The following is a 21,901-nucleotide window of genomic DNA, read 5'->3' as shown; positions in this document are numbered from 1 at the left end:
CTTTTATTATAAAACTCATCTGATTTGTTATATAAAATATTAAGTGATTTTTTATTTAAAAAATAAGAGGATATGGAGGAGAAGGTGGAAGAGGAACTGATTTTTAAGATCATCCATTTTTTGAGTCTAAGCAAAATGATGAAGTTTCGCTTTTATGTTAAATCACCTAAGAACATAACCAGTGGAAGAGAGAGACCGTCCTATGTTCTTATAGTCTCTATGGGAACGTTTACAGCGCTTTCCCTGCCCTCTACCTCTGCTTCAATCACACCATCCTCCACAATCACTTGCTGAAAATCCTCACTCTGAATGATGTCCCATGTTTTCATGTGGCACCTAAAATCCACCAAAGTCTGATCCCAGGAACTTTCTAGGAGAATCTGATAGTCATTTCCCCAGACCTTACCGTCCAGTAACTACTTGATGGAGCTTTTTATAGTCTTCATTCCCTTCTCCCTTTCACTTAGTTCACAGCCTTTCTAGTCTTCGGTTTTAATATCATCTTTTATATCATGAGCAGTGGGTGCCAGTTTTATAAACACATCAATTGCCAACTGTATAAGTATTTGTTAACACTGAAGATAATTCATGCAGTTCAAACTAAAATCCCATTACACAAGATATTTGACTACTTAATGATCTGAAATGGATTCCCATGACAAATTTAAAAGAATAGATTTCCCCAGTTGCCAAAAAAACACTTATTTTCTCTTCTATATGCTTATTGTAAAAATCCTGCATTTAAAAACATCAGCAACTATATTAATTAAGAATCATGTATAGTGCAATATTAATTAGGAGGTTGAGATGAACCACAGCGCTGAATCATGTAGCAGATGAATACCTTCAGAAGCGATGTGTCTCTCATTACACTAGATAATGGTTTCTAGCACAGTGGTCAACAAACTTGAGCAGCATCAGAACCAAAAGAAGTTCAGTTAAAAATCAGAGGGCAAGTTCCCATGCCTTGGGTTTCCAATGTACAAGTCTTTGTTGGGACCCAGGATTTTTCATTTCTAACAACTATTGCATAAAAATGAAAAAAAAAAAAGAAAAATAAGCACCTTGATACGTGGTATACACATATATGTTAAAATAGATACATATTAAATATGTATTATATACATGTTAAATATAATTTTATATTATATGTACACATGTATATGAAATGTATTAAATATATGCATATTTATACATATACATATATTTAACAGAATACATTATTAACAGAATGGATAAAAATATTTTGTAAACTTAGGTATACTCAGAAAATCATTTTTCTTCTTATGTTTCATGTAATACAAGTGAATAATTTTGGCAACTTTCAAGGAATCTCAAGTAAGACACTGACAATATTGTATTCATATAATAATTCCTGAACAAACTGAGCATAACTAGTGGGGGGAAAGTGATGGTAATAAACAGGATATCAAGATTGCAGAAATATTTGAGGTGGTTTGTGTTATAGATATCACAACACTTAAATATTCTGAGGTCCAATAGTTATCATTTGAGACATGGGACTAATATAAAAAGTGTTTCACACCATATTGTTTTACAGGCTAAATTTAATTTCTGTCTTTTAAATCTTTCAAATAATATTAACCACCTGAGTATAGTAAACCCAAGGGTCAGGACTATTAACTCTTGAAATAAAATAAATAAAAGTTAACAAAAAAATCAGGAGAAAATATTTTTAAATACACAAAGTTTTGGATGAATTGTTATTTTTATAAATTCTTTCCAACATTTTAAATTCACACTTAATGAAATCACAGAATTAAAAAACCTTTCCACTGGGAGCACCTACAGTATTTTCATATTCCACATAAAAATGCATACATGGAAACCTCAAAAGAGAATGTTTATTCTAAGTACATCTTCTATAAAATATTAAAGTAATTAGCAGTACAGAAACTTATATAAGTGTGCTTCAAAAAGTTGACAGAAAACTGTAATTAAAGGTCAGTTTACTTTGATCCTAAAATGTTGAAATCCATGCATAGTTTTATCTTAATATGCATGGCCCATACATTTTTAAGACCTCTCATATGCATGGACATCAAAAAATATTTTGGACAAAAATAGCTTTGTCTTTTAATTCTATTTTCCACGAGCTTTTTGACATACCCATATTTCAATTTGCCATGTATTATTTTGCACACTTCAAAAAATGTTATATATTAAGAATTACATATGAAAGCCATTCTTCTAAAAGTTATAATATCTACACTTAGAGTCACTATTATTTTCAAAACTATACCTTTCCAACAGAAAGCATATTCATTGAAAGTTTTGCAAAGTAACAGTTTGATGCCAAGAAGTTACTAGTTTTATAGAACAAATACTATCAATATAAGAAGTCAACCAAAAGTAGAATTTTGTTTTTGACCCAATTTTTAATGTCACTTTAAAACATATATATGAGATGATCTGAGTGAATGAATAAACCACTTAAACATCCAAAGTAAAAATGAAAATTATTTGAATGAACCTTAGTTCTATTTAACTTTATTTATTGCTAATGTATGTTAGGTGAAGATTAATAGCACAAATGTATTTATGAGTAAATTTCAACCAAAGAAAACTCAGACAAATGTTTCTAGTCTCCTTTACTATAAATTCTCCAAAGCTGTAAATCAAAGTAAAAGAAACAAAGTACACTCTATGTCATATTTCAACAATTCTAAGCCCATACCCCAAAGTATAAATAAACAGTATTGATGCAGGGAGGACTATTTACATAAAAAAATAACATTAGCAATGGAATGTTTTTCAAAGCACTGACAAAGTAACATTTTAATTTGTGTGAATTAAATGTTGGTTCAATAGATTCTAGCTTTGCTAATTTCTTTCTGATTTTCCCTTCTATCACAGTGAATTTTGATTCATGGCAAAGTCAAAAAGATAACAAACTTTGCCATGTTTTTCTAATTTAATCGGACAGCTTTCCTTAAAAGGTGAGTATAATAGATGAACATAATATATTTAAAAAAGAGTGTATGCAGAAAAATTTCAAATGGCCAAGAATCACACGTTTACATGTCAAAAATTTGATTTTCCTGGATCAACTATGGAGCATATGAAGCAGAATTTGGACTGTGATTCATAAAGGCAGGATCCCAGGTGTTTAATGCTGACACCAGGTTGTCAAAATATTCTTCCTGCATTCCAAACCCAAGACAGAAAGTGAAAACTAGAAATCCAGTAGTTAAGTCTTCTAATTTCCAGACTTCACATAACACAGAAATTCCAATATTAAAGGTAAATTATACTACATCAGAAATTAGAAAAGCAATGACTTGTTTTAGAGAGAATTTTTATCATTTCCATTCTTCCTTTGACTCATTTCTGTCAAACATTTTTCTATTTTTGTTTAAAGAAATTTATTCACAGGATTTTGGATTTCTGTTCCCAGATAATAATCAACATAATTTCCAATATAAAGATGTTTAGTTAGTTTTATTTTCAGTGAACTTTATTTCACAGACTGGAAATATTTTAGGTACATTTAATTGAACATATCTGCTAAAACAAAAGATAATTTTTAATACAGTTTATAGACAGTTTGGATATTTTTGTGTATAGTACATGAGGAAGCTTCAAACAGTTTGTGTTAAAATGGGATTTAAAGATAAGTTTATTTTGGTGCCAAAAGATTTGAAACCCATGCACACAAGGGCCTTCAAAAGATTCACGGAAAATTCCCATTACGAAAAAATTCTGAATGGATTTGAAAATTTTTGAACCAAAATAAAATTATCTTTTAATTTCATTTTTCCATAAGCATTTTGAAGTTCCTTCAAATATTTTCACTTAACTCTGTCCCATTGAAGGAGAGAAGGAATGTTTTACCTTCATTTAAATGAACTGATTTGAAACAATCAGCATTTTATTCAAAGATAAAAGCTTAGCATTGTCGCTCCCCCTCTTCGTGGAGGAGCAACACAGGACCCTGCGCTGTTCTTTCGTCTGCTCGGCCCTCCCCGGGTTTGCTGCTGGTTCTTCCTGGGTTGGCTACTATCCCTTCCACCTCCGTGGAAGGGCAGTTCCCCCTGGCCACATTCCCCACTTCCGCAGGGGAGCGGCACACCGCCGGCCGGCTTTCTCGGGGGCTGCACGGGTTCCCTTAGATGTTCCCCATAGATGTTCCTGGTGCATGCCGTCTCTCTCCTCCTTTATAGTCCTCCTCCGCCAATCCTAACTCGGCTGCCCACACGCCGAGTACGCTGCTCTCCAATCAGGAGCAAGTCCTACAGTTAATTGGTTGAACTGGAGGCAGCTGTGCGGAAGCTGTTTACTTCTCTCCCAGCGCCATATTGTGGGAGAGCAGATGCATAGAATAAGTCTTAATTCCAGTAACTCAGTCTAGTCCGGTTTGCTCCCCACAGATCCCCCTTTCTTTTTATTTTTGGCGTTGATACGCGCCTGTCTTCGGTGTCCCGCGGCACACACTCTGCTCTACTTGCTAGAGTTGCCACAGGTTCTTAAAAGTCCTATCAATCAGGCAAACCGAATCCGGGTCCTCTCTTCGCCATGTTGTGAGGAGGTTTTTAGGCGCTGATGCGTGCCTGTGTTCGGTGCCCTGCAGCGCATGCTCTGCTCTGCCTGCAGGGGCTTACAAAACCTAGCAATCAGGCAAACCGAATCCAAGCCTTCTCATTGCCGTATTGTGGGGGAGACTTATTAGTGTTGGTTCGTGCCTATCTTCGGTGACCTGCAGCTCATACTCTGGTCGAGCTGCCTGCTGGTGCTTACCGCCTTAATCAGGCAGACCGAATCCAAGCCTTCTAATTGCGGTATTGTGGGGAGGTCTTACTGATGTTAATTCGTGCCTGTCTTCGGTGACCTGCGGCGCATAAGCTGCTAGCTGCCCGCAGGTGCTCATCACCTCACTTAATCAGGCAGACCGAATCCAAGCTTTCTCATTGCCATGTTGAGGGGAGGTCTTTCTATTTCTCTGTTTCTCTATCTCCGGGCATTCCTATTTCTCCTATTTTACTTCTATCTACCAGCATTCCTATTTCTCTCATTTTACTTCTAAACTTCCCGCGGCTTCTCTTATCCCCGCGGTTTCCTGGCGCCCGCCCGAGGCTGCTTCTCGGCACCTCGCCTCGCGGCAGCTTCACGGCTCTGCGCGGCTTCCCGGCTCTGCGCGCACGCTCCGCGGTCTCCACGCACTTCGCGCCCGCACCACGGCCTCGCGCCAGCCCCGCGTTCCCTATCTATTCACGCCCCGTGCTCTCTCTGCACGCGGCGGCTTCCGCGAATGTTTCCGCCACCACCGGCATTCAGTCCAAGTTCCCCAGACTAACCTGGCGAATCCTGGCGGCCCAGGTCTCTGCCTCTGGTTCCAGATCTTCGCCTCTTGCTCCCCGGGGTGACTTGAAGAATTCCAAGGTGGCTTATATCTCCGCCTCGGCCTGCACTCGCGGCTTCATCCTCCCTAACATTTTTCTCTACCCGGTATGTTTCCTTAAGTTTTCTTCCAACAATATTCCTCTCATTTCTCCTGGCTTCTCCCCACAGTCCGTATCCGAGTCCAAGCCTCCTCCAGGTTTCGCTTTCGCTTTCAATCTCCTAGCTTCCCCGCCATAGTCCGCATCCGAGTCTATGAAAGCTTTCACTTTCGCTTTCAATCCTAACTTCTTTCCCACAGTCCATATCCGAGTCTATGCCTAGGCTTTCAATAGCTTCTTCCGGCACCTAGGCTCTTTGCTAGTCTCTCTCTCCGGCATTTTCCTGCTTCTTCCTGTTTCTTCCCTCCTAGGTTTCCCTATCCGAGTCACGTTTCCTATCCGAGCTAGGTTTCCTATCCGAGTCACGGCACCATTATGTCGCTCCCCGTTTTCGTGGAGGAGCGACACTGAACCCTGCCTAGGCTTCATATCCGAGTCACGGCACCATTATGTCGCTCCCCCTCTTCGTGGAGGAGCAACACAGGACCCTGCGCTGTTCTTTCGTCTGCTCGGCCCTCCCCGGGTTTGCTGCTGGTTCTTCCCGGGTTGGCTACTATCCCTTCCACCTCCGTGGAAGGGCAGTTCCCCCTGGCCACATTCCCCACTTCCGCAGGGGAGCGGCACACCGCCGGCCGGCTTTCTCGGGGGCTGCACGGGTTCCCTTAGATGTTCCCCATAGATGTTCCTGGTGCATGCCGTCTCTCTCCTCCTTTATAGTCCTCCTCCGCCAATCCTAACTCGGCTGCCCACACGCCGAGTACGCTGCTCTCCAATCAGGAGCAAGTCCTACAGTTAATTGGTTGAACTGGAGGCAGCTGTGCGGAAGCTGTTTACTTCTCTCCCAGCGCCATATTGTGGGAGAGCAGATGCATAGAATAAGTCTTAATTCCAGTAACTCAGTCTAGTCCGGTTTGCTCCCCACATAGCATTAGTATTTTTATTCTGACTTGTTTTGCAAAACCTTTTTATTAATTTATTCAGAAAATTTTAATTAATGAATAACCAATCTAGGAATTCCAAATGCTGCAAGTAAATGTTACAATTTCATACAATGGAAATCAACGTCACAGAACTTTCAGTTTTCTGGTTGAGGTAAATATCAATCAAATAATTGCATTAATGTATAATTACAAGCCATGGAGATATGACAAAGAACATATATGAGGATGTAGATGATTTAAACAGGTGCTATATGCTATCCTGGTATGGGCATAAGGAGTGGGGGTGGCAGATAGGTGCTTGTGAAATGGCAAGAAGATCTCCATAAAGAAGTAAATTTTGACCTGAAATCTGGAAGATTTTTACTTATTTATTTATTCTTTTTTTTTGACAGGCAGAGTTAGACAGTGAGAGAGAGAGAGAGAGACATAGAGAAAGGTCTTCCTTCCGTTGGTTGACCCCGCAAATGGCTGCTATGGTGGGCGTGCTGCGCCGATCCAAAGCCAGGAGCCAGGTGCTTCCTCCTGGTCTCCCATACGGAGACACCAGGGCCCAAGTACTCCACTGCCTTCCCGGGCACAGTAGAGAGCTGGACTGGAAGAGGAGCAACCAGGACAGAATCAGGCGCCCCGACCAGGAGTAGAACCCAGGGTGCCAGTGTCACAGGAGGAGGATTAGCCAAGTGAGCCGCAGTGCCAGCCTGAAATCTGGAATATTAATATTTGAGAAATAGCTAATCACTTAAAAATTTACAATAAGTACACTGTATATCTAACTATAATATTTTGACTTTAAATTCAAAGTATACTGGAAAGATTATATGTAACTTTATTCTGTGTAGATTTAGATGGAATAACATTTATCTGATGTTAAAGGTAATGTGTTGGACTCTTAATGGAGAGTGTTTCTGGCATGTCACACAACACTGTCAATTTTCATTCTAGGATTAAAATCCAAGTCATTAAGTGTTGATTCATATTTAAGAAGTTTTATCAATGACTTTAGCAAAAGTCTTCAGATGAGAATGGCAGAAACTCAAAGCTTGTCTATCTAGAATAAGAAATGATATTTGCATAGTTTTTAAAATTAATTCAAATAGAAATATATATAAACGTCTCATTTGCTCAAATCTTACTTGCTCTGAAGTTCTGGGACATTTTAATTAATATACTCCCTTTGAAAATGTGAAAACAAATATTTTTGAAGGCTAATTGGTTTGCATCAGATCATACAACAATAAGCCAGAATTCAAATGCAGATGTTCCAATTCTAAATGGTTTGCTTATTCTAGTTTGCTATTCTGCCTATTAATTTTGACATCTATTAAAGCAACGAAAAAGATAACCAAAGAAAATATCAATGGCATTGTCACATACAATTATGCATTGTCATAACTCTCATTTAGAAAATAGCATATATGACCAGAGATAAAACATTGCACTCTGTCAGGATGCTTAATTTGGAAGTATGAGAACTACAATGAATAGTGGCTTGATGGCAAGTGAGACACATGCTGTCACACAGTTCAGTGGTTCAGAGACAGTCTATTTGCAGGCGGTTTTTTCTGATGCTCATGGGGATAGGCCTCTCTGGTGCTTAGAGTAGTGCACCTGTTCTGGGCCCTGGATCATCAAAAGGCAAGCCCACAGTGAGGAAGTGAGAAAGTATGGGGCCTCTCCCATTTCTTTTATTAGGAAGAAACCATTTTCAGGAGTCACTGGAATTCTGCTCCAGTATCATTGGCTTCCCTTTTTCTTGCTTAAACCAATCACTGTCAAAATGACAGTTATGGTCAGGGTTAGCTCTAAGATGAATTCACTCCATGGAGTCATAGAGATGCCACTTTCCAGGAACACGGGCCAGCGCAGGAAGTAGCGGTGGTGAGAACCTGAACAATATCGATGTTCCATCAGTAAGGAAAAGCCAAAGAACAGGCAACAGATGGGCAAGAAACAGGCTTTCCATTCACCAGTGTTTTAATTTAAGTCCATTATCACTGCTTAGCAAAAAGAAATATGAAGGAAACCCTAACTCTACAACTGTTGATTTGATAATTCTGTCATCTACAAATAGACATAATTTCCCAAATTCTATTCTCAATCTCTTCTCTTTGTTAGTTTCTTTAATTATTTAATAATAATATCCTCATGATACCTTTGTACTACTAATACTGTCCTAGGTGAAATTATGTAGCTTTACCTCCAATGGATCTCTCCTTAGTGATGATACACAGACTAGGAAAAATCTACTTGGTAGATTATATCATCAATCAATCAGTAAATTTAAGTATATAGCCATGTGTAAGCAAAAGTTGTCTGTCTTTCTAGATTATACTCCAAAAAAAATGTAAACGTCTGTATGTGTTAATTCCCCTCCAACCTAAAGGATGTTAAAGTTATTTTCTGAAACTTTTGTATACTATTAGGCCTGGCATTCATAAATCATAATTCATGGCCTAAAGGACCAGAGAAGTTAATTGATTGTGTCTATTTACCAAAGTGAGCACAGTGCCAGAAAATACCTGTGTCAAACAAAACTCTTTCATTGAAAAATTAGTTGCTATTTATGACTCCTAGATAATTTCAGTTTGTAAATTTGAGTACTATTTTCATGACTTTCATTTATAGAAAACTAATGATTTATTAAATTTTATCCAGACCTGGTCATTTTGTGCAGTGTTTAAATATTGCTTAGGATGACCACATCCCATATCAGAGTATCTGGTTTGAGTCCCAGCTCCTCTGTTTTGGATTCCAACTTGCTGCTGATGCATGGCCTGGAAGGCAGTAGGTGATGGTAGGTTCCTACCACCCACATAGGAAATAACAGATTGAGTTCACCATTCCTGGCTTCAACTGGTCCTATTAGTGACTCTTGTGGACAATTTGAAGAAACAGCAAGTAAAAACCTCTCTCTCTCTTCCTCTCTCTCTCTTCCCCACCCCCCTTTCTCCCTGCCTTTCAAATAAAATGAAAAGTAAATAATTCATTTTAATTTTTTTTAAGCTTTCTCCCAGATATTTTGAGAATTTATTCCAGGACTAATAGTATACACAGTATCATATTTTATTACACTTTCCTTTCAATTTTCTTCTAAGATTTGAAGCACATAAAACTGGAGAGAGAAATACCTCTCTCAAGAATTTACATAGGTTAACTGTCCAATTTTATGTGTGTATACATCTACAGGGAAAGGAATACTAGTAATGTGAAGGAAAATACACGAAGGAATGAGACACTCTTAGATGGTTTTCTCCAAATATGTTAGCCTTATGTAGCTCAGTTGATATCATTCCATGAAATATGCACTACAAATTTGAAATCAGTCATTATTTAATCCTCAAAATTTTTATTTAAAGAACTATGTAATTTAGAGTGGTTGATTAGAGTGTAACTGGAGTTTGGAGAAGGAGCTTGCACTCTGCCAAACCTCTTTGGTTACCCAGGTCCTGATGGGATACTGTTTTTATTCTCCTAAAAGAGTTTCTCAGCCTCAGCCTTGTCATTTCCGACTGACTGTTCTCCTGTTGTGGGGACTACCATGTTCACTGTAAGATGTTTAACAGCATCTTTGCCCTCCTTCATCTATTGTCAGTAGTTCTACTCTCCCTTGCTGTGTTTCCAGGCACTGCAAACGTCCCCATGAATCAAAATTAATTCATATTTCCTTTGCTCTCACCCCTTTATTCTGTTAAGAACCACTGCCCTGAATCAAAAGAGCAGGATTGTTGGTGGCTCAATTCAATGTGATTTTGGTACTATAGTTCTTTCTTCTAAAGTGCATGTACATTCAGATTTAGTTAATGTCTAATCAGATGCTCTGCTACTTGATTTTCTTTATTAAATAGTTAAATAGATAACAAGTTCCAAGATGGTTCTACCTATTGCATGTAATTTTTCATGGAAAAACTTCTAGCAAAAATATTAAATTGGTTTTAAAGTATATATTTTCTATAAAAACAAAACAAAGAGAATCTATCTTTGTGGTATCAAAAATGGGAAAGTTTAGGGAATAAAAATAGCTGACTGTCAAAGCACAAACAATTTTACAAACAAGAATATTAAATTCCAAACAGAAATTTCCCATAGAGTACCTACACCCAAAAATTTACTGTTTCGCAGAAAATAATGAATATTGATTAACATTTTCTATGTATTTATTTATGAACATCATGATTAAATAACATGAGAGAAATTTAAAGAAAATACGATGTAATATCTCCACAGGACAAGAAGTCACCTATTTGCTATTCTTGTTCTTTTTCAAGTCTTCGGGTTCTTGAAGTATAATGAAGAGATGTTCTAATGATCAACTTGGACAGATTGGCCAGTTGTTTTAGGCTAATATGCGCATCAGAGTGAAGGAAGCCAGAACTGCAAGATCAACAGATAAAAGCAAGGAAGAGGGTGCCAAGATGCCTGGGGGCAGCTCTCTGAGGCAGCAAGAATCCTGACTGAAAGCTGTTGACTGGGAAATGCCAGGCAAAAAGAAAGCAGGACATTGAGGCAGAGAGGGGGAAAGGACAGGAGGTAAGATATCCTAGGAAGTGTTTCTCAAATTTAATGTGCTTTCGGATTCAGAAAGTGTGGGGCAAGGGCAGGGTCTGCATTTCTCATCATTTCCCAGGCAGGGTGCTAGAACCCCCTCTTCCCACCCTCCGCCCTTAGCTCCCAATGTATTTCTGGAAGTGCAAGTACTATTGCTGTTTCACCACGAGATATATGAGATTAACAATGAAGGAATTAATTTCCTTGGATTCCCAATACATAGAGAAATGGTATCTTTATATCTTTAAAGGAAAACATTGGTTATACTGTTGCTCTGATACACAAGTTGATTTCCTGTCTTTTTAAAAAATACGCATGTATTTATCAGGAAAATATCACTGTGGTTTTTGCGTTTCTTCTATCCTTAAGGAGCATATTTCTATGGCATAATATCTTACGAACTAATGAAAAAAAGTAAATTAGGTTTCCTATATGGATGATTATTTTTAAATATTCCAGATTAATTCCTGGTCTTGATTCAGTCTTTAAGACAACATAGGCTGTGCTTTTATACTCATCATTTGATTCCTTTTACACCCATGGGAAAACCAAACCTGGCTTACTTCCTGCTCTCTTCTCCAAAGCAACTAATGAAGGTCTGATTATAGGTTTTGGCATTCTGTCAATACAAGGTGTGCCAGGAAGAGAAGCAGATACAAAGATGACAGATAGATGAAGTATCCCTGATGGAAAACATCCGCTGGTGAAGATGCTGGTAGTGTAGTAAGAATTAGTGTGCATAAGCACAAAAATCTAAACACTGAAAACCAACACTAAATATAAGTAATGTGATCTGTTGGAGAAGATGACAATAGTAGACGAAAAAGGAGTATAGAAATGCATCCTTCTGGTGAAAATCTCAAAATAGCATTTTGCATTTTTAACAGACTATACTTAGAAACAAAAGGTATTCATTTATCACAGTTTTGTAGCAACAAGAATTTTCCAATGTATTATGCTCCATTTATACATTTTTAAAAAGGTAGAGGGGTGGGTAACTTTGCCGCATAAAAGTTTCATTATAAAAACATTTGGGACAACAAAATACCAAAATTGCATTTGTAATATGTTTGGTTTGGTAAAGCATGAAAGGTAAAATGTTTAACATTTCAAGATAGCACACGTTTTATTCTAAAGGAAATCTCAGTTTTAAACATATAGACAAATGGCAGCCATTTTTAAAAAATAAATTAAGGAAATTGAGACTTCTATTGTGGACAAATGTATTCTAACCTACTTGGAACAATCACCAAGGCTGCTTTTAAGGCTATGGCTTTGGAGATTATCATCTTAAAATACACACTCTTTAATGTTACCTAAATTTAGAAAATTTTCTCAATTTACTCACTCTGATCACATCACAAAAAGGTCAGATAATCATGCATAGATCATCTACATAACACCAATAATAATTAAGCTATTTAATCAGCCTGTTTGAAAAATTGAGCATTTCAGAAAAAAAGATATCAAAATTCCCAGTAGTTACATTACATACAAATAGTGAGCTGTGCTGTCCATGTCCTGAATATATTTGTAAATATAATTTGGCAACATCTGCAGAGAAACTCCCCTTTGAGATCACACTGATAATTTCTTCTGTTCCCTAAGAGAAACAATGGAAAGAAACATGCTTCCTTTCAAGAGGTTACTGAACTCACCCCATGTGATGGATAAGAGATCCAACCCAGCTCCCCTTGAATTGTTTTTGAATCCAGTAGATTGACTAAAAGAAAACACAGAACAAAACACAGTTAAAATGAATTATTTCCATTTACTTCTGTTAAATTAATGTTACTTGTTGTTGATTTTGCTATTCAAAAAATATGACTGTCCATTTTCATTAAAAGTATATGATGAGTATAAAAGAATCACACACACAAAAAGAAAAGGACCACAGGGGCTGGCATTGTGGCATAACTGGTAAAGCCACCATCTGCCATGATGGCATCCCACATGGGTGTGGGTTCATATACCAGCTGCTCCACTTTCAGTCCAGCTCCCTGCTTGGACCCCTGCCACCCATGTGGGATTCACAGTGGAGCTCTTGGCTTTAGGCTTCTGCTTGGCCCAGACCTGAGACATATGAGAAGTGAACCAATGGACAGAAGATTCTCTCTCTCTCTCTCTCTCTCTCTCTCTCTTTCTGTTTCTTCCTCTCTCTATAACTCTGACTTGCAAATAAGTAAATAAACCTTTAACAAAAAGAAAGAAAGCAACCACAGGGAAAATTAGGGGACCAAAAGTTTCTGTGGACTTTTAAATTAATACTGAATATCTTAATAATTTTCAACACAAAAGCTATAGAGCTAAAGAGGAAACAAAAAAAGCAAAATAAGAAACAATATTAATGCTAACACAATATTAAAATGACTGCAAATGCTATTAAATCTGATAAGCTTACATACGATTTCTTCATGAATTAATTCCTAAATATGTTTCCATAGTTGTATATATAATGTTTATATTGTTCTCAGCTAACACCAACAGAATATTTTGTGCTATGCACTTTTTAATAATGTGTAGACCACTGAAGGGTAACAAACAGAATGTATTCCTACCAATTTGAGGAAAAAACAAAGCAGAATATGTTTTATGATATCATCTGTAAAAAGTTTTATTTAATTAAGGAAGGTATTGACACTCAAAGACTTTAGTGACGTTATTCAGAACTCTGTGCTAGATATTAAAGTCTGACTACTAAACAATATTAATAGATAAAAAGTGGGGCCTGTGCTGTGGCGCTGTGGGTTAATGCCCTGGCCTGAAGCACCAGCATCCCATATGGGTGCCGGTTCGAGACCCAGCTGCTCCGCCTCTGATGCAGCTCTCTGCTATGGCCTGGGAAAGCAGTAGAAGATGACTCAAGTCCTTGGGCCCCTGCACCCGCATGGGAGAACCAGAAGAAGCTCCTGGCTCCTGGCTTCAGGTCGGCGCAGCTCCAGCCATTGTGGCCATCTGGGGAGTGAACCATCGGATGGAAGACCTCTCTCACTCTCTTTCTGCCTCTCAACTCTCTGTGTAACTCTGACTTTCAAATAAATAAATAACTCAACTCTTAAAAAATATAGATGAAAAGTAAAGTTTAGCATATTGTTATATTTTGAACATTTATTTAAAAGATGAAGGGAAATTATTTGTTTTCAGCACAAAAAAAGTAATTTTTTAGTTAATTAGAAATTAAAATGTAAAAAGACACTTAAATATAATTAATAACAAAGAGTTCACTTTTGTTGATCTGTTCTGTGAAATAATGGTTACTGTGGTTAACTTCAACTATCTACAAAATTAGATAACACTTCCATGAATCACTAAGGGAAAATATAAATGAAAGTCACATAAACTAAACATGTATTATGAATATGAACCAGAGCAGGCGAATCAATAAACACAATAAAAGGGAATCATTTTCATGGGCTCTCTATATATGTTAAACAGACACTACACAACACACCCACATGTTGTCTGCAAAGTGCTTCCTGATACATAAACAACACAAGCTTTCTTTAATCATCTGAATTATATATTTAGAAATATTAAGAGCTACAAAAAAGAAATGACATTTTTCATAGGCATTAGGGTTTTAAATTTTTAAGCACTACTAAAATTTTAAAGGAAGATATGTGGTTAGCTGATTGGATGATAAATACATTAGGTACATATAAGAAAGGTACTTGTTCATTACAATTTAAAAGAGATACTGAGTTTGTTTAAGATTTGCTCAATGAAAAAAATACATAAATTTAACCTGTTACATGAGAATTTTTAAAAGATTTTTGTTCTTACAATACATTGGTCCCAAAGAAAGGTAAATACATTTAGATAAGAGAAGAAGAGATCCACTGCACCCATTACCTAGCATGAATTCTGTAACTGAATTATTTCCTAGGGTATTAGTTTGGAAATTAACAGTATAGTCAATTATCTTGAAATTACCTCTCAAAATAATAAAAAAAAAACTCTACTGATTAATCAACAGTATATATTATATTTCAAATTATTCAGTACTTGAAAATATAAAAATACACCCTCATCTTTACATTAAAGTATATTACCAACATTCATTCTGAAAATAGCAAATCTAGTTCAGTTGTTGGTTATCTCAAAATCATCAACTGATTTCTCTGAGTTCTATATAAGATTTGCATGGTAAAATTTACACTGTCCATATTGTCAGTGTCCTGAGGGGACTAAGTGGCTCCAAGAATTATTGTGAATAAATAATAATGAAAATATATTTAATGATGAACATACTAAAATGACCCAGCCGGTTTAATTTCAGTATTAGTAACCAGAGAAAAAATTGTTTGAGGCCAAGAAAATATGATTTATCCTCAGGTAGTAAATAATATTGCAGTTAGGTTGTTAATTAAAGTATTAAATATCCTGAAGTTTTCTCTTATGATGGGCAACAGACTGGACTAATAATATCAGAATTAGATTTCTACTCAGAGAACAACTAAACAAAAAAGAATTATACCACATACCACAAAGTCAATTAAAATATGCATAGTAGATTCATTAAATGTATTACATTTCCTTAGAAATAGAATTTTGAGCATACTCCATGAATGAGTAAAATACAATTATCAGCGTTACCAGTGATCCTGCTTCTGTGGTCTATTACATACTATCATATCTACACTGGTTAACTCACAATGTAATTGTGAACATCAATAATATATGTATATTTAAAACCTCCATCAGTTTGTAACATCTTATATAGACTCAATTCTTATAAAACTAGAGTAATTTACAACAGCTCCATTTTGGCTTCTGAGCCTTCAATACATGACCTGTTTAGAGCATAGTTGATATCAAAACCCTTTTTAAAGGCACCTATTTTGGGTCTTGGTTTACAAAGTGCCTTTGTTTGAAGTCTTATAAGAATAACAAAGTGAATGGTTGTTAAATTGGGACTTGCCAGGACACAAATCTCAAGTCTTCTGGTATTTATTGAATAGGAATCTGGATAGAGCATAATGGCAATAAGAAGAGAATTTTAAAGTAAATGTATGAGTGATTTCTCTGGACAGATAAATTAAACCTAATACTGCAATCCAACGTCTTACATCCCACACTGATACACATAAGAATCATGGTTACTAATGCTTTTCCCTCTCAAAGCCTATGTAGACTTCATCATTAACTGTGGTGCCACTATTCAAATGCCAAGGGCAAATGCAACAGGCCAATGACTTGTGATGTCAAAATATTATAATATTATAGTCAGAATTTAGTTGGTAACATGCAATACACAAGGTTTATTTCAACTGATGGAAAACTTGAGTTCACAATATGAACTCTAACAAAGAGTAAATTAGGTGTTCAGGGTAGGTGAAAACATACAGATGGTTTAATTCTTTACGACTACTTCATGCCATTTATTTGCCAATGATGTTAATTGTCCCTTGTCAGATTTCAGTTCTAATGATGTTACTTCCAAATATTTTTGATGTGGAACAGGAAACAGATCATTCCATTCATTTCATAGTACCTTCTATTCAAAGGGCTATGGATTGCATTTTAAATTAAATTGATATAAATTAAAAAGTTTTTAAATATTATAATTCAATTTAACTTGGTGTAGACATAGGTATATGCTGGATAAAATTGTATTTGGAAAGAGTAGTACTAATTCTAGAACAATATGGCTCTAGATTTCTGTCCCATACTTTAATGCCTTAAATAGATGTGTGAATAGAAGGAGGTTGTTCTCATGAGAGCAAGCAAGAAACCCTCACTGTGAGTCTGGATTTGATTTCTGGTGGGTGCATAAAGTGAGATATCTTGGAGAGAAAAAGTGTGGTATCTGATGGAAATCAGAGAGGGAGAAGGGATTGAAGGCACAAGAACACAGTGAAGTGTTTAAAACAGCCTATGGAAAGGACAAGGATGTTTTCCTAACAGTGACCTTTACTGTCACATTTCCCCCACGCTGGATTGTGGAATAAGATTCTCGGCAGGCCTGCTCTCTCCTCTTCTCCTGTCCTCCATCACAATGGACAGACTTAATCAGAACTCTACTCTTGAAATTGCTTATTTACATTGGCAATGTCATGAAGAATTATCTAGGCATTAACATCATCTTCTCTTCTTACCAGGAGGAATTCACTAAGATATTTTAAAGGACTCAGTCACCAAAACAGAAGTTTGAAACAAATGTTCCCAGTTCATGAAGACAGATTTAAAACATGAAGCATAAATTTCTGGAGTTTTCAATTGCAGAGAATCATTAATACAACAAGATATTTTCAGGGACTTTTCAAAGTTCTGATTTTTATTGGCTAATTGTCCACTTAGAACAATGAGAGCTATACTAATATTCACATCTTAAAATATTAAGTGCTGCAAATATACAAAGTACTTAATTCTTAAAATAAAATTTCGTAATTTCATACTGAAATACAAGATCTTTTCAATTATCTAATAGTACATCAGCATGCTTTGTAGTTACGCTTTAGTTGCATTTTATGAAAAACACTGAGCTAAAAATAATTAGCAAAGCATTATCCTAGGTAAAAAGTAGATTCCAATAGCTAAACAACTTCAGATTCTTGTTCCAATAATAGGCCAAATGATTAGAATAGAAAACAAGCCCACACTTTGATGGCAACTTGCTTCACTAAGGAATGGTTATGTTTTCTTTTCTATTTACAACATCAATATAATTATCCCAGCTACATTTCTTATACATTTATCTTCATCATTTTCATCACTTTCTGTTATAATAAACTAAGTAGCTTTGCTGTAGGTTATAAAGAGCAAATAGGTCCTTTAATTCTACTTCTAAATGATACTTAAATATCACAAATAGAAAAAAACCCTTCAAGAAGGCATGTATTTTCCTCGTGTTATAATTCACTGTGTAGTTCGTAGGTCAAACATAACATGGAACTAAGAAGCCAACATTTATTTTCTGACAGCAATCCACCAAAGTTCATCATTTCAATTTTGTTGTAACACCAGGGTATGCCATTGAGAAGAAATCTACAGAAGTCAAAGTTCTATGAACGTCCTTACAGATTTCAACATAACTTTTGCCTACTGTGCACACACGTCCTTAATTTAATTGCTCTTGTGGATGCCCATTTGTATTAATTTGATTTTCTATAGGGACATAATTAAAATATTTTCAGTAGATCTAATGAATATTATAGTTCATACACTAGCAATTGTTATTTTAAGTATAAATGCAGTCACCGATGACCTATCAAGTGTGTGTAGATAAAATGTTCTGTACACAGCAAAATTTAAGAGATATTTTGTTAATTTATGTTAATTTCTCTATAAATGCCTAAAATCATTATATAAAATTAATGAAGAAGATGGTAGTGCTAAACATTTTTGTGAAAACCTGATTTTGTCACATTCTATCATCATGGTTGATTTCTGTGATATAAGATTTCTGGGTAAGGTAATATACTATCAAATTAGTTATTTTTATTGGCTTATTCCCCTGGGGAATAATTCTGGAATTACTTCCATACAGATCTTAATTATGGAAGAAACTATAATTAGCTGCCTTACCTCAATCTTTGCCAACAGCAGAAAGAACACTTTGAAATGAGAACACACAGTGAAACAGTAAGATGCGTTTTCGTGACCTGAGGTGTTCAAGACCAAAATTCTGTTGAAACATGGGCTCTTTGGTAAATGTAAACTGTATGCTGATTCTAAAGTGTGAAGATTTTCCTCCTATATCTGAGAAATCTAAAGGTCATACTGATATAAATACTATTAGGGGAAAAACTGCCATAAAAGTATCAGCAGGGAATGTGTTCTTTTAACAAAATAATCCCTGTCCAAAAATGAGGTGGGATGTTTTACTGCCGGTGAATTTTTAGTCCATCAACAACTCCAACTTTAATAACAGTCCCTAGAATAGCAGGTCTTTTTTTTTTTTTTTTGCATTGTCATTCGATATATGAATCATTTAGACAAGCAAAATGTTTTTCCTAAAGTAAAATTTCTAAATGTAGAATATTAGTGATTAAATGAGCAGCATATTTATGGCACACTTTGGTTTATAAAGTGCTTCAGAAATAACAAGATGACGATTACTTTGTATCCTGAAAGGCTTTTTTGAAAGAGAGAAAAGTGTAAAATGAAAACATATTATTAAATTATGAAATGTAAAAAAAAAAAACAAACAGCAGTTTAAACTTTAGCATATATATTTTTTCTCTTCCCCTGGAAATTAGATTATCTTGGTATATTTTTTCCTATTATCATCAAGTCTTGGCTATTAACCTTTAGGTACTAAAGAAAAGCTATGTCTTTTGGCCATTTGACTAACAGCTGTAAAATTTGACTAGAAGATTAGACTACAGAAGGACTTAGACAGTTTTTCTTTTAAAAATAAAATAAAATATCTGTGGAAGCCAATTCGATATAAAAATTTGAAATTTCAGCATTGGAAATGAGAAATTTGGTGATTAAAGAAATTAATTTTTAATTAAACATATCCTCTGGACATTTTTATGTCTGCAAGTACATTTACCTTAACAAACACATAAACACACATATTTTTGTTCCCAAAGAATCCAGTTGCAGAACACATGAATTGGTTTAAATTTTGGAAAACTTCCAGCAGGATATAGCTTTGACTTTATCATATTCTGGAAGATGACTAAATCTGTGTTATTAAAAATGGTCATGAAAATAGAATTGAGGGATATCTACAAATATAGACATATATATAAACAAACTTTGAAGATAAAAAATTGAGACTTTATAATGGTCCACAAAAGTCAAAGAAGGTGTCACATGCTTATCAGTTTATTTCAAAGTTCTAGCCCTTTTCTTCACATCTTGGGAACATGCTGGTAATGGAAAGTATCAAACTGCTAGTGCTGGGGAGACTCAGAACACTTATCATTCTTACGGAAGAAAAGGTGATCAGACACTTCTGTGTGTTGTTCTTGGGAGTGTGATTATGTTATGAATGAGATCTACAGAAGCTTCTATTTTGCAAAGGCTCCAACTTGATATTCAATCACAGGCAAATACACGTGCATGCCATGTAACTCAGAAGGTACGTTTAGCTTAGATATGTGTTTATTAAGAATAACTACTTCTGGGGCCAGCGCCGTGGCTCACTTAGTTAATCCTCCACTTGCGGCACCAGCATCCCATATGGGGACCCGGTTCTAGTCCCGGCTGCTCCTCTTCCAGTCCAGCTCTCTGCTGTGGTCCGGGAGGGCAGTGGAAGATGGCCCAAGTGTTTGGGCTCCTGCACCCGCATGGGAAACCAGGAAGAAGCACCTGGCTCCTGGCTTCAGATCAGTGCAGCACCGGCCATGGTGGCCATTTGGGGAGTGAACCAATGGAAGGAAGACCTTTCTCTCTGTCTCTCTCTCTGTCTATAACTCTACTTGTCAAACAAATAAAAATAAATAAAAACTACTTCAGTTATTTCCAAAGAGCACCATAGATTTACACACATATGTATATGTGTGCATAAATATATGTATAATATATCCATTTAAATTATTTTAAAATTTTTTAGATAAATGTCATAGAAGAGATCTGGGTTGTATTCATATAAGCATATGAAATTAGGCAAATGATTTAACCTCCATTGTTTTTTGATTCTTTTCATAACCATAATACAATTTTATGTAATCATGAATTTGGGAGTCATCTGTCCCACCAAAATTGACATCTTCAAGGGCATACAGCATGTTAATCTCTGTAACATACTTTCCTAAATCCAATGTATAAGTAATCCTTAGTGGTGCACTATTGGATAAATAAACAAATACAAACGATAAATTATTGTGATAGGAAGGGCAAATTTATTAATTAATAAGTAGTTAATTATATAAACATTTTTCTTCACTCATTTTCCTGATTCTTAAACTTGTGCCTTTTGAAATTAAATTTAGAATTCCAAAATTTTCACTATAAGAATTAGGGTAGTGGGGCTGGCACTGTGGTGTAGCCGGTAAAGCCACCACTTGCAGTGCAGGCATCCCATTTGGCTGCTGGTTCAAGTCCCAATGCTCCACTCTTTTATTTATTTATTTATTTTTTTTTTTTTGACAGGCAGAGTGGACAGTGAGAGAGAGAGACAGAGAGAAAGGTCTTCCTTTTGCCGTTGGTTCACCCTCCAATGGCCGCCGCGGCCAGCGCGCTGCGGCCGGCGCACTGCACTGATCCGATGGCAGGAGCCAGGTACTTATCCTGGTCTCCCATGGGGTGCAGGGCCCAAGCACTTGGGCCATCCTCTACTGCACTCCCTGGCCACAGCAGAGAGCTGGCCTGGAAGAGGGGCAATCGGGACAGAATCCGGCACCCCAACCGGGACTAGAACCCGGTGTGCCGGCGCCGCAAGGCGGAGGATTAGCCTAGTGAGCTGCGGCGCCGGCCTCTTTTTTTCAATTTATATATTTGTATGAAAGTCAGAGTTACACAGAGAGAGGAGAGGCAGAGAGAGAGAGAGAGAGAGGTCTTCCATCTGCTGGTTTACTCCCCAATTGGCCACAATGGCTGGAGCTGTGCTGATCTGAAGCCAGGAGCTTCTTCCAGGTCTTTAACATGAGTGCAGGAGCCCAAGGACTTGGGCCATCTTCTGCTTTCCCAGGCCATAGAAGAGAGCTGGATCAGAAATGGAGCAGCTGGGGCCCAAAGGAGTGCCTATATGGGATGCCAGCACTGCAGGAGGCAGCTCTACCCATTACGCCACAGCACTGGCCCCTGCTCCACTTCTGATCTAGCTCTCTACTATGCCTGAGAAAGCAGCAAAAGATGGCCCAAGTCTTTGGACCCCGGGCCTACGTGGGAGACCCAGAAAAAGCTCCTGACTCTTGGCTTTGGATCAGCACAGCTCCGACTGTTGTGGCCACCTGGGAGTGAACCAGCAGATGGAAGATCTCTCTGTCTCTCTCTCTCTGTCTCTGCCTTTCAAATAAATAAATAAATAAATATTTTCTTTAAAAAAAGATTTAGGGTAGT

The 21,901-nt window shown here is 36.8% G+C and overlaps 1 protein-coding gene across 3 annotated transcripts in view; it reads right to left on the bottom strand.

Annotated features, from left to right (window-relative positions):
* EPHA3 (EPH receptor A3) overlaps positions 1-21,901 on the bottom strand; it is a 401,167-nt gene that overhangs the window by 367,519 nt on the left and 11,747 nt on the right. For all 3 annotated transcript variants that reach the window (XM_002716757.5, XM_008267088.4, XM_051819167.2), the window contains exon 2: positions 12,604-12,668. In XM_002716757.5, the coding sequence (XP_002716803.2) occupies positions 12,604-12,668 (65 nt within the window). The remainder of the gene's footprint in view (positions 1-12,603; positions 12,669-21,901) is intronic.

The sequence above is a fragment of the Oryctolagus cuniculus genome, chromosome 4 (genome assembly GCF_964237555.1).
Source record: "Oryctolagus cuniculus chromosome 4, mOryCun1.1, whole genome shotgun sequence".
Classification (NCBI taxonomy): Eukaryota; Metazoa; Chordata; class Mammalia; order Lagomorpha; family Leporidae; genus Oryctolagus; species Oryctolagus cuniculus.
This window is presented reverse-complemented; position numbering and strand designations above follow the sequence as displayed.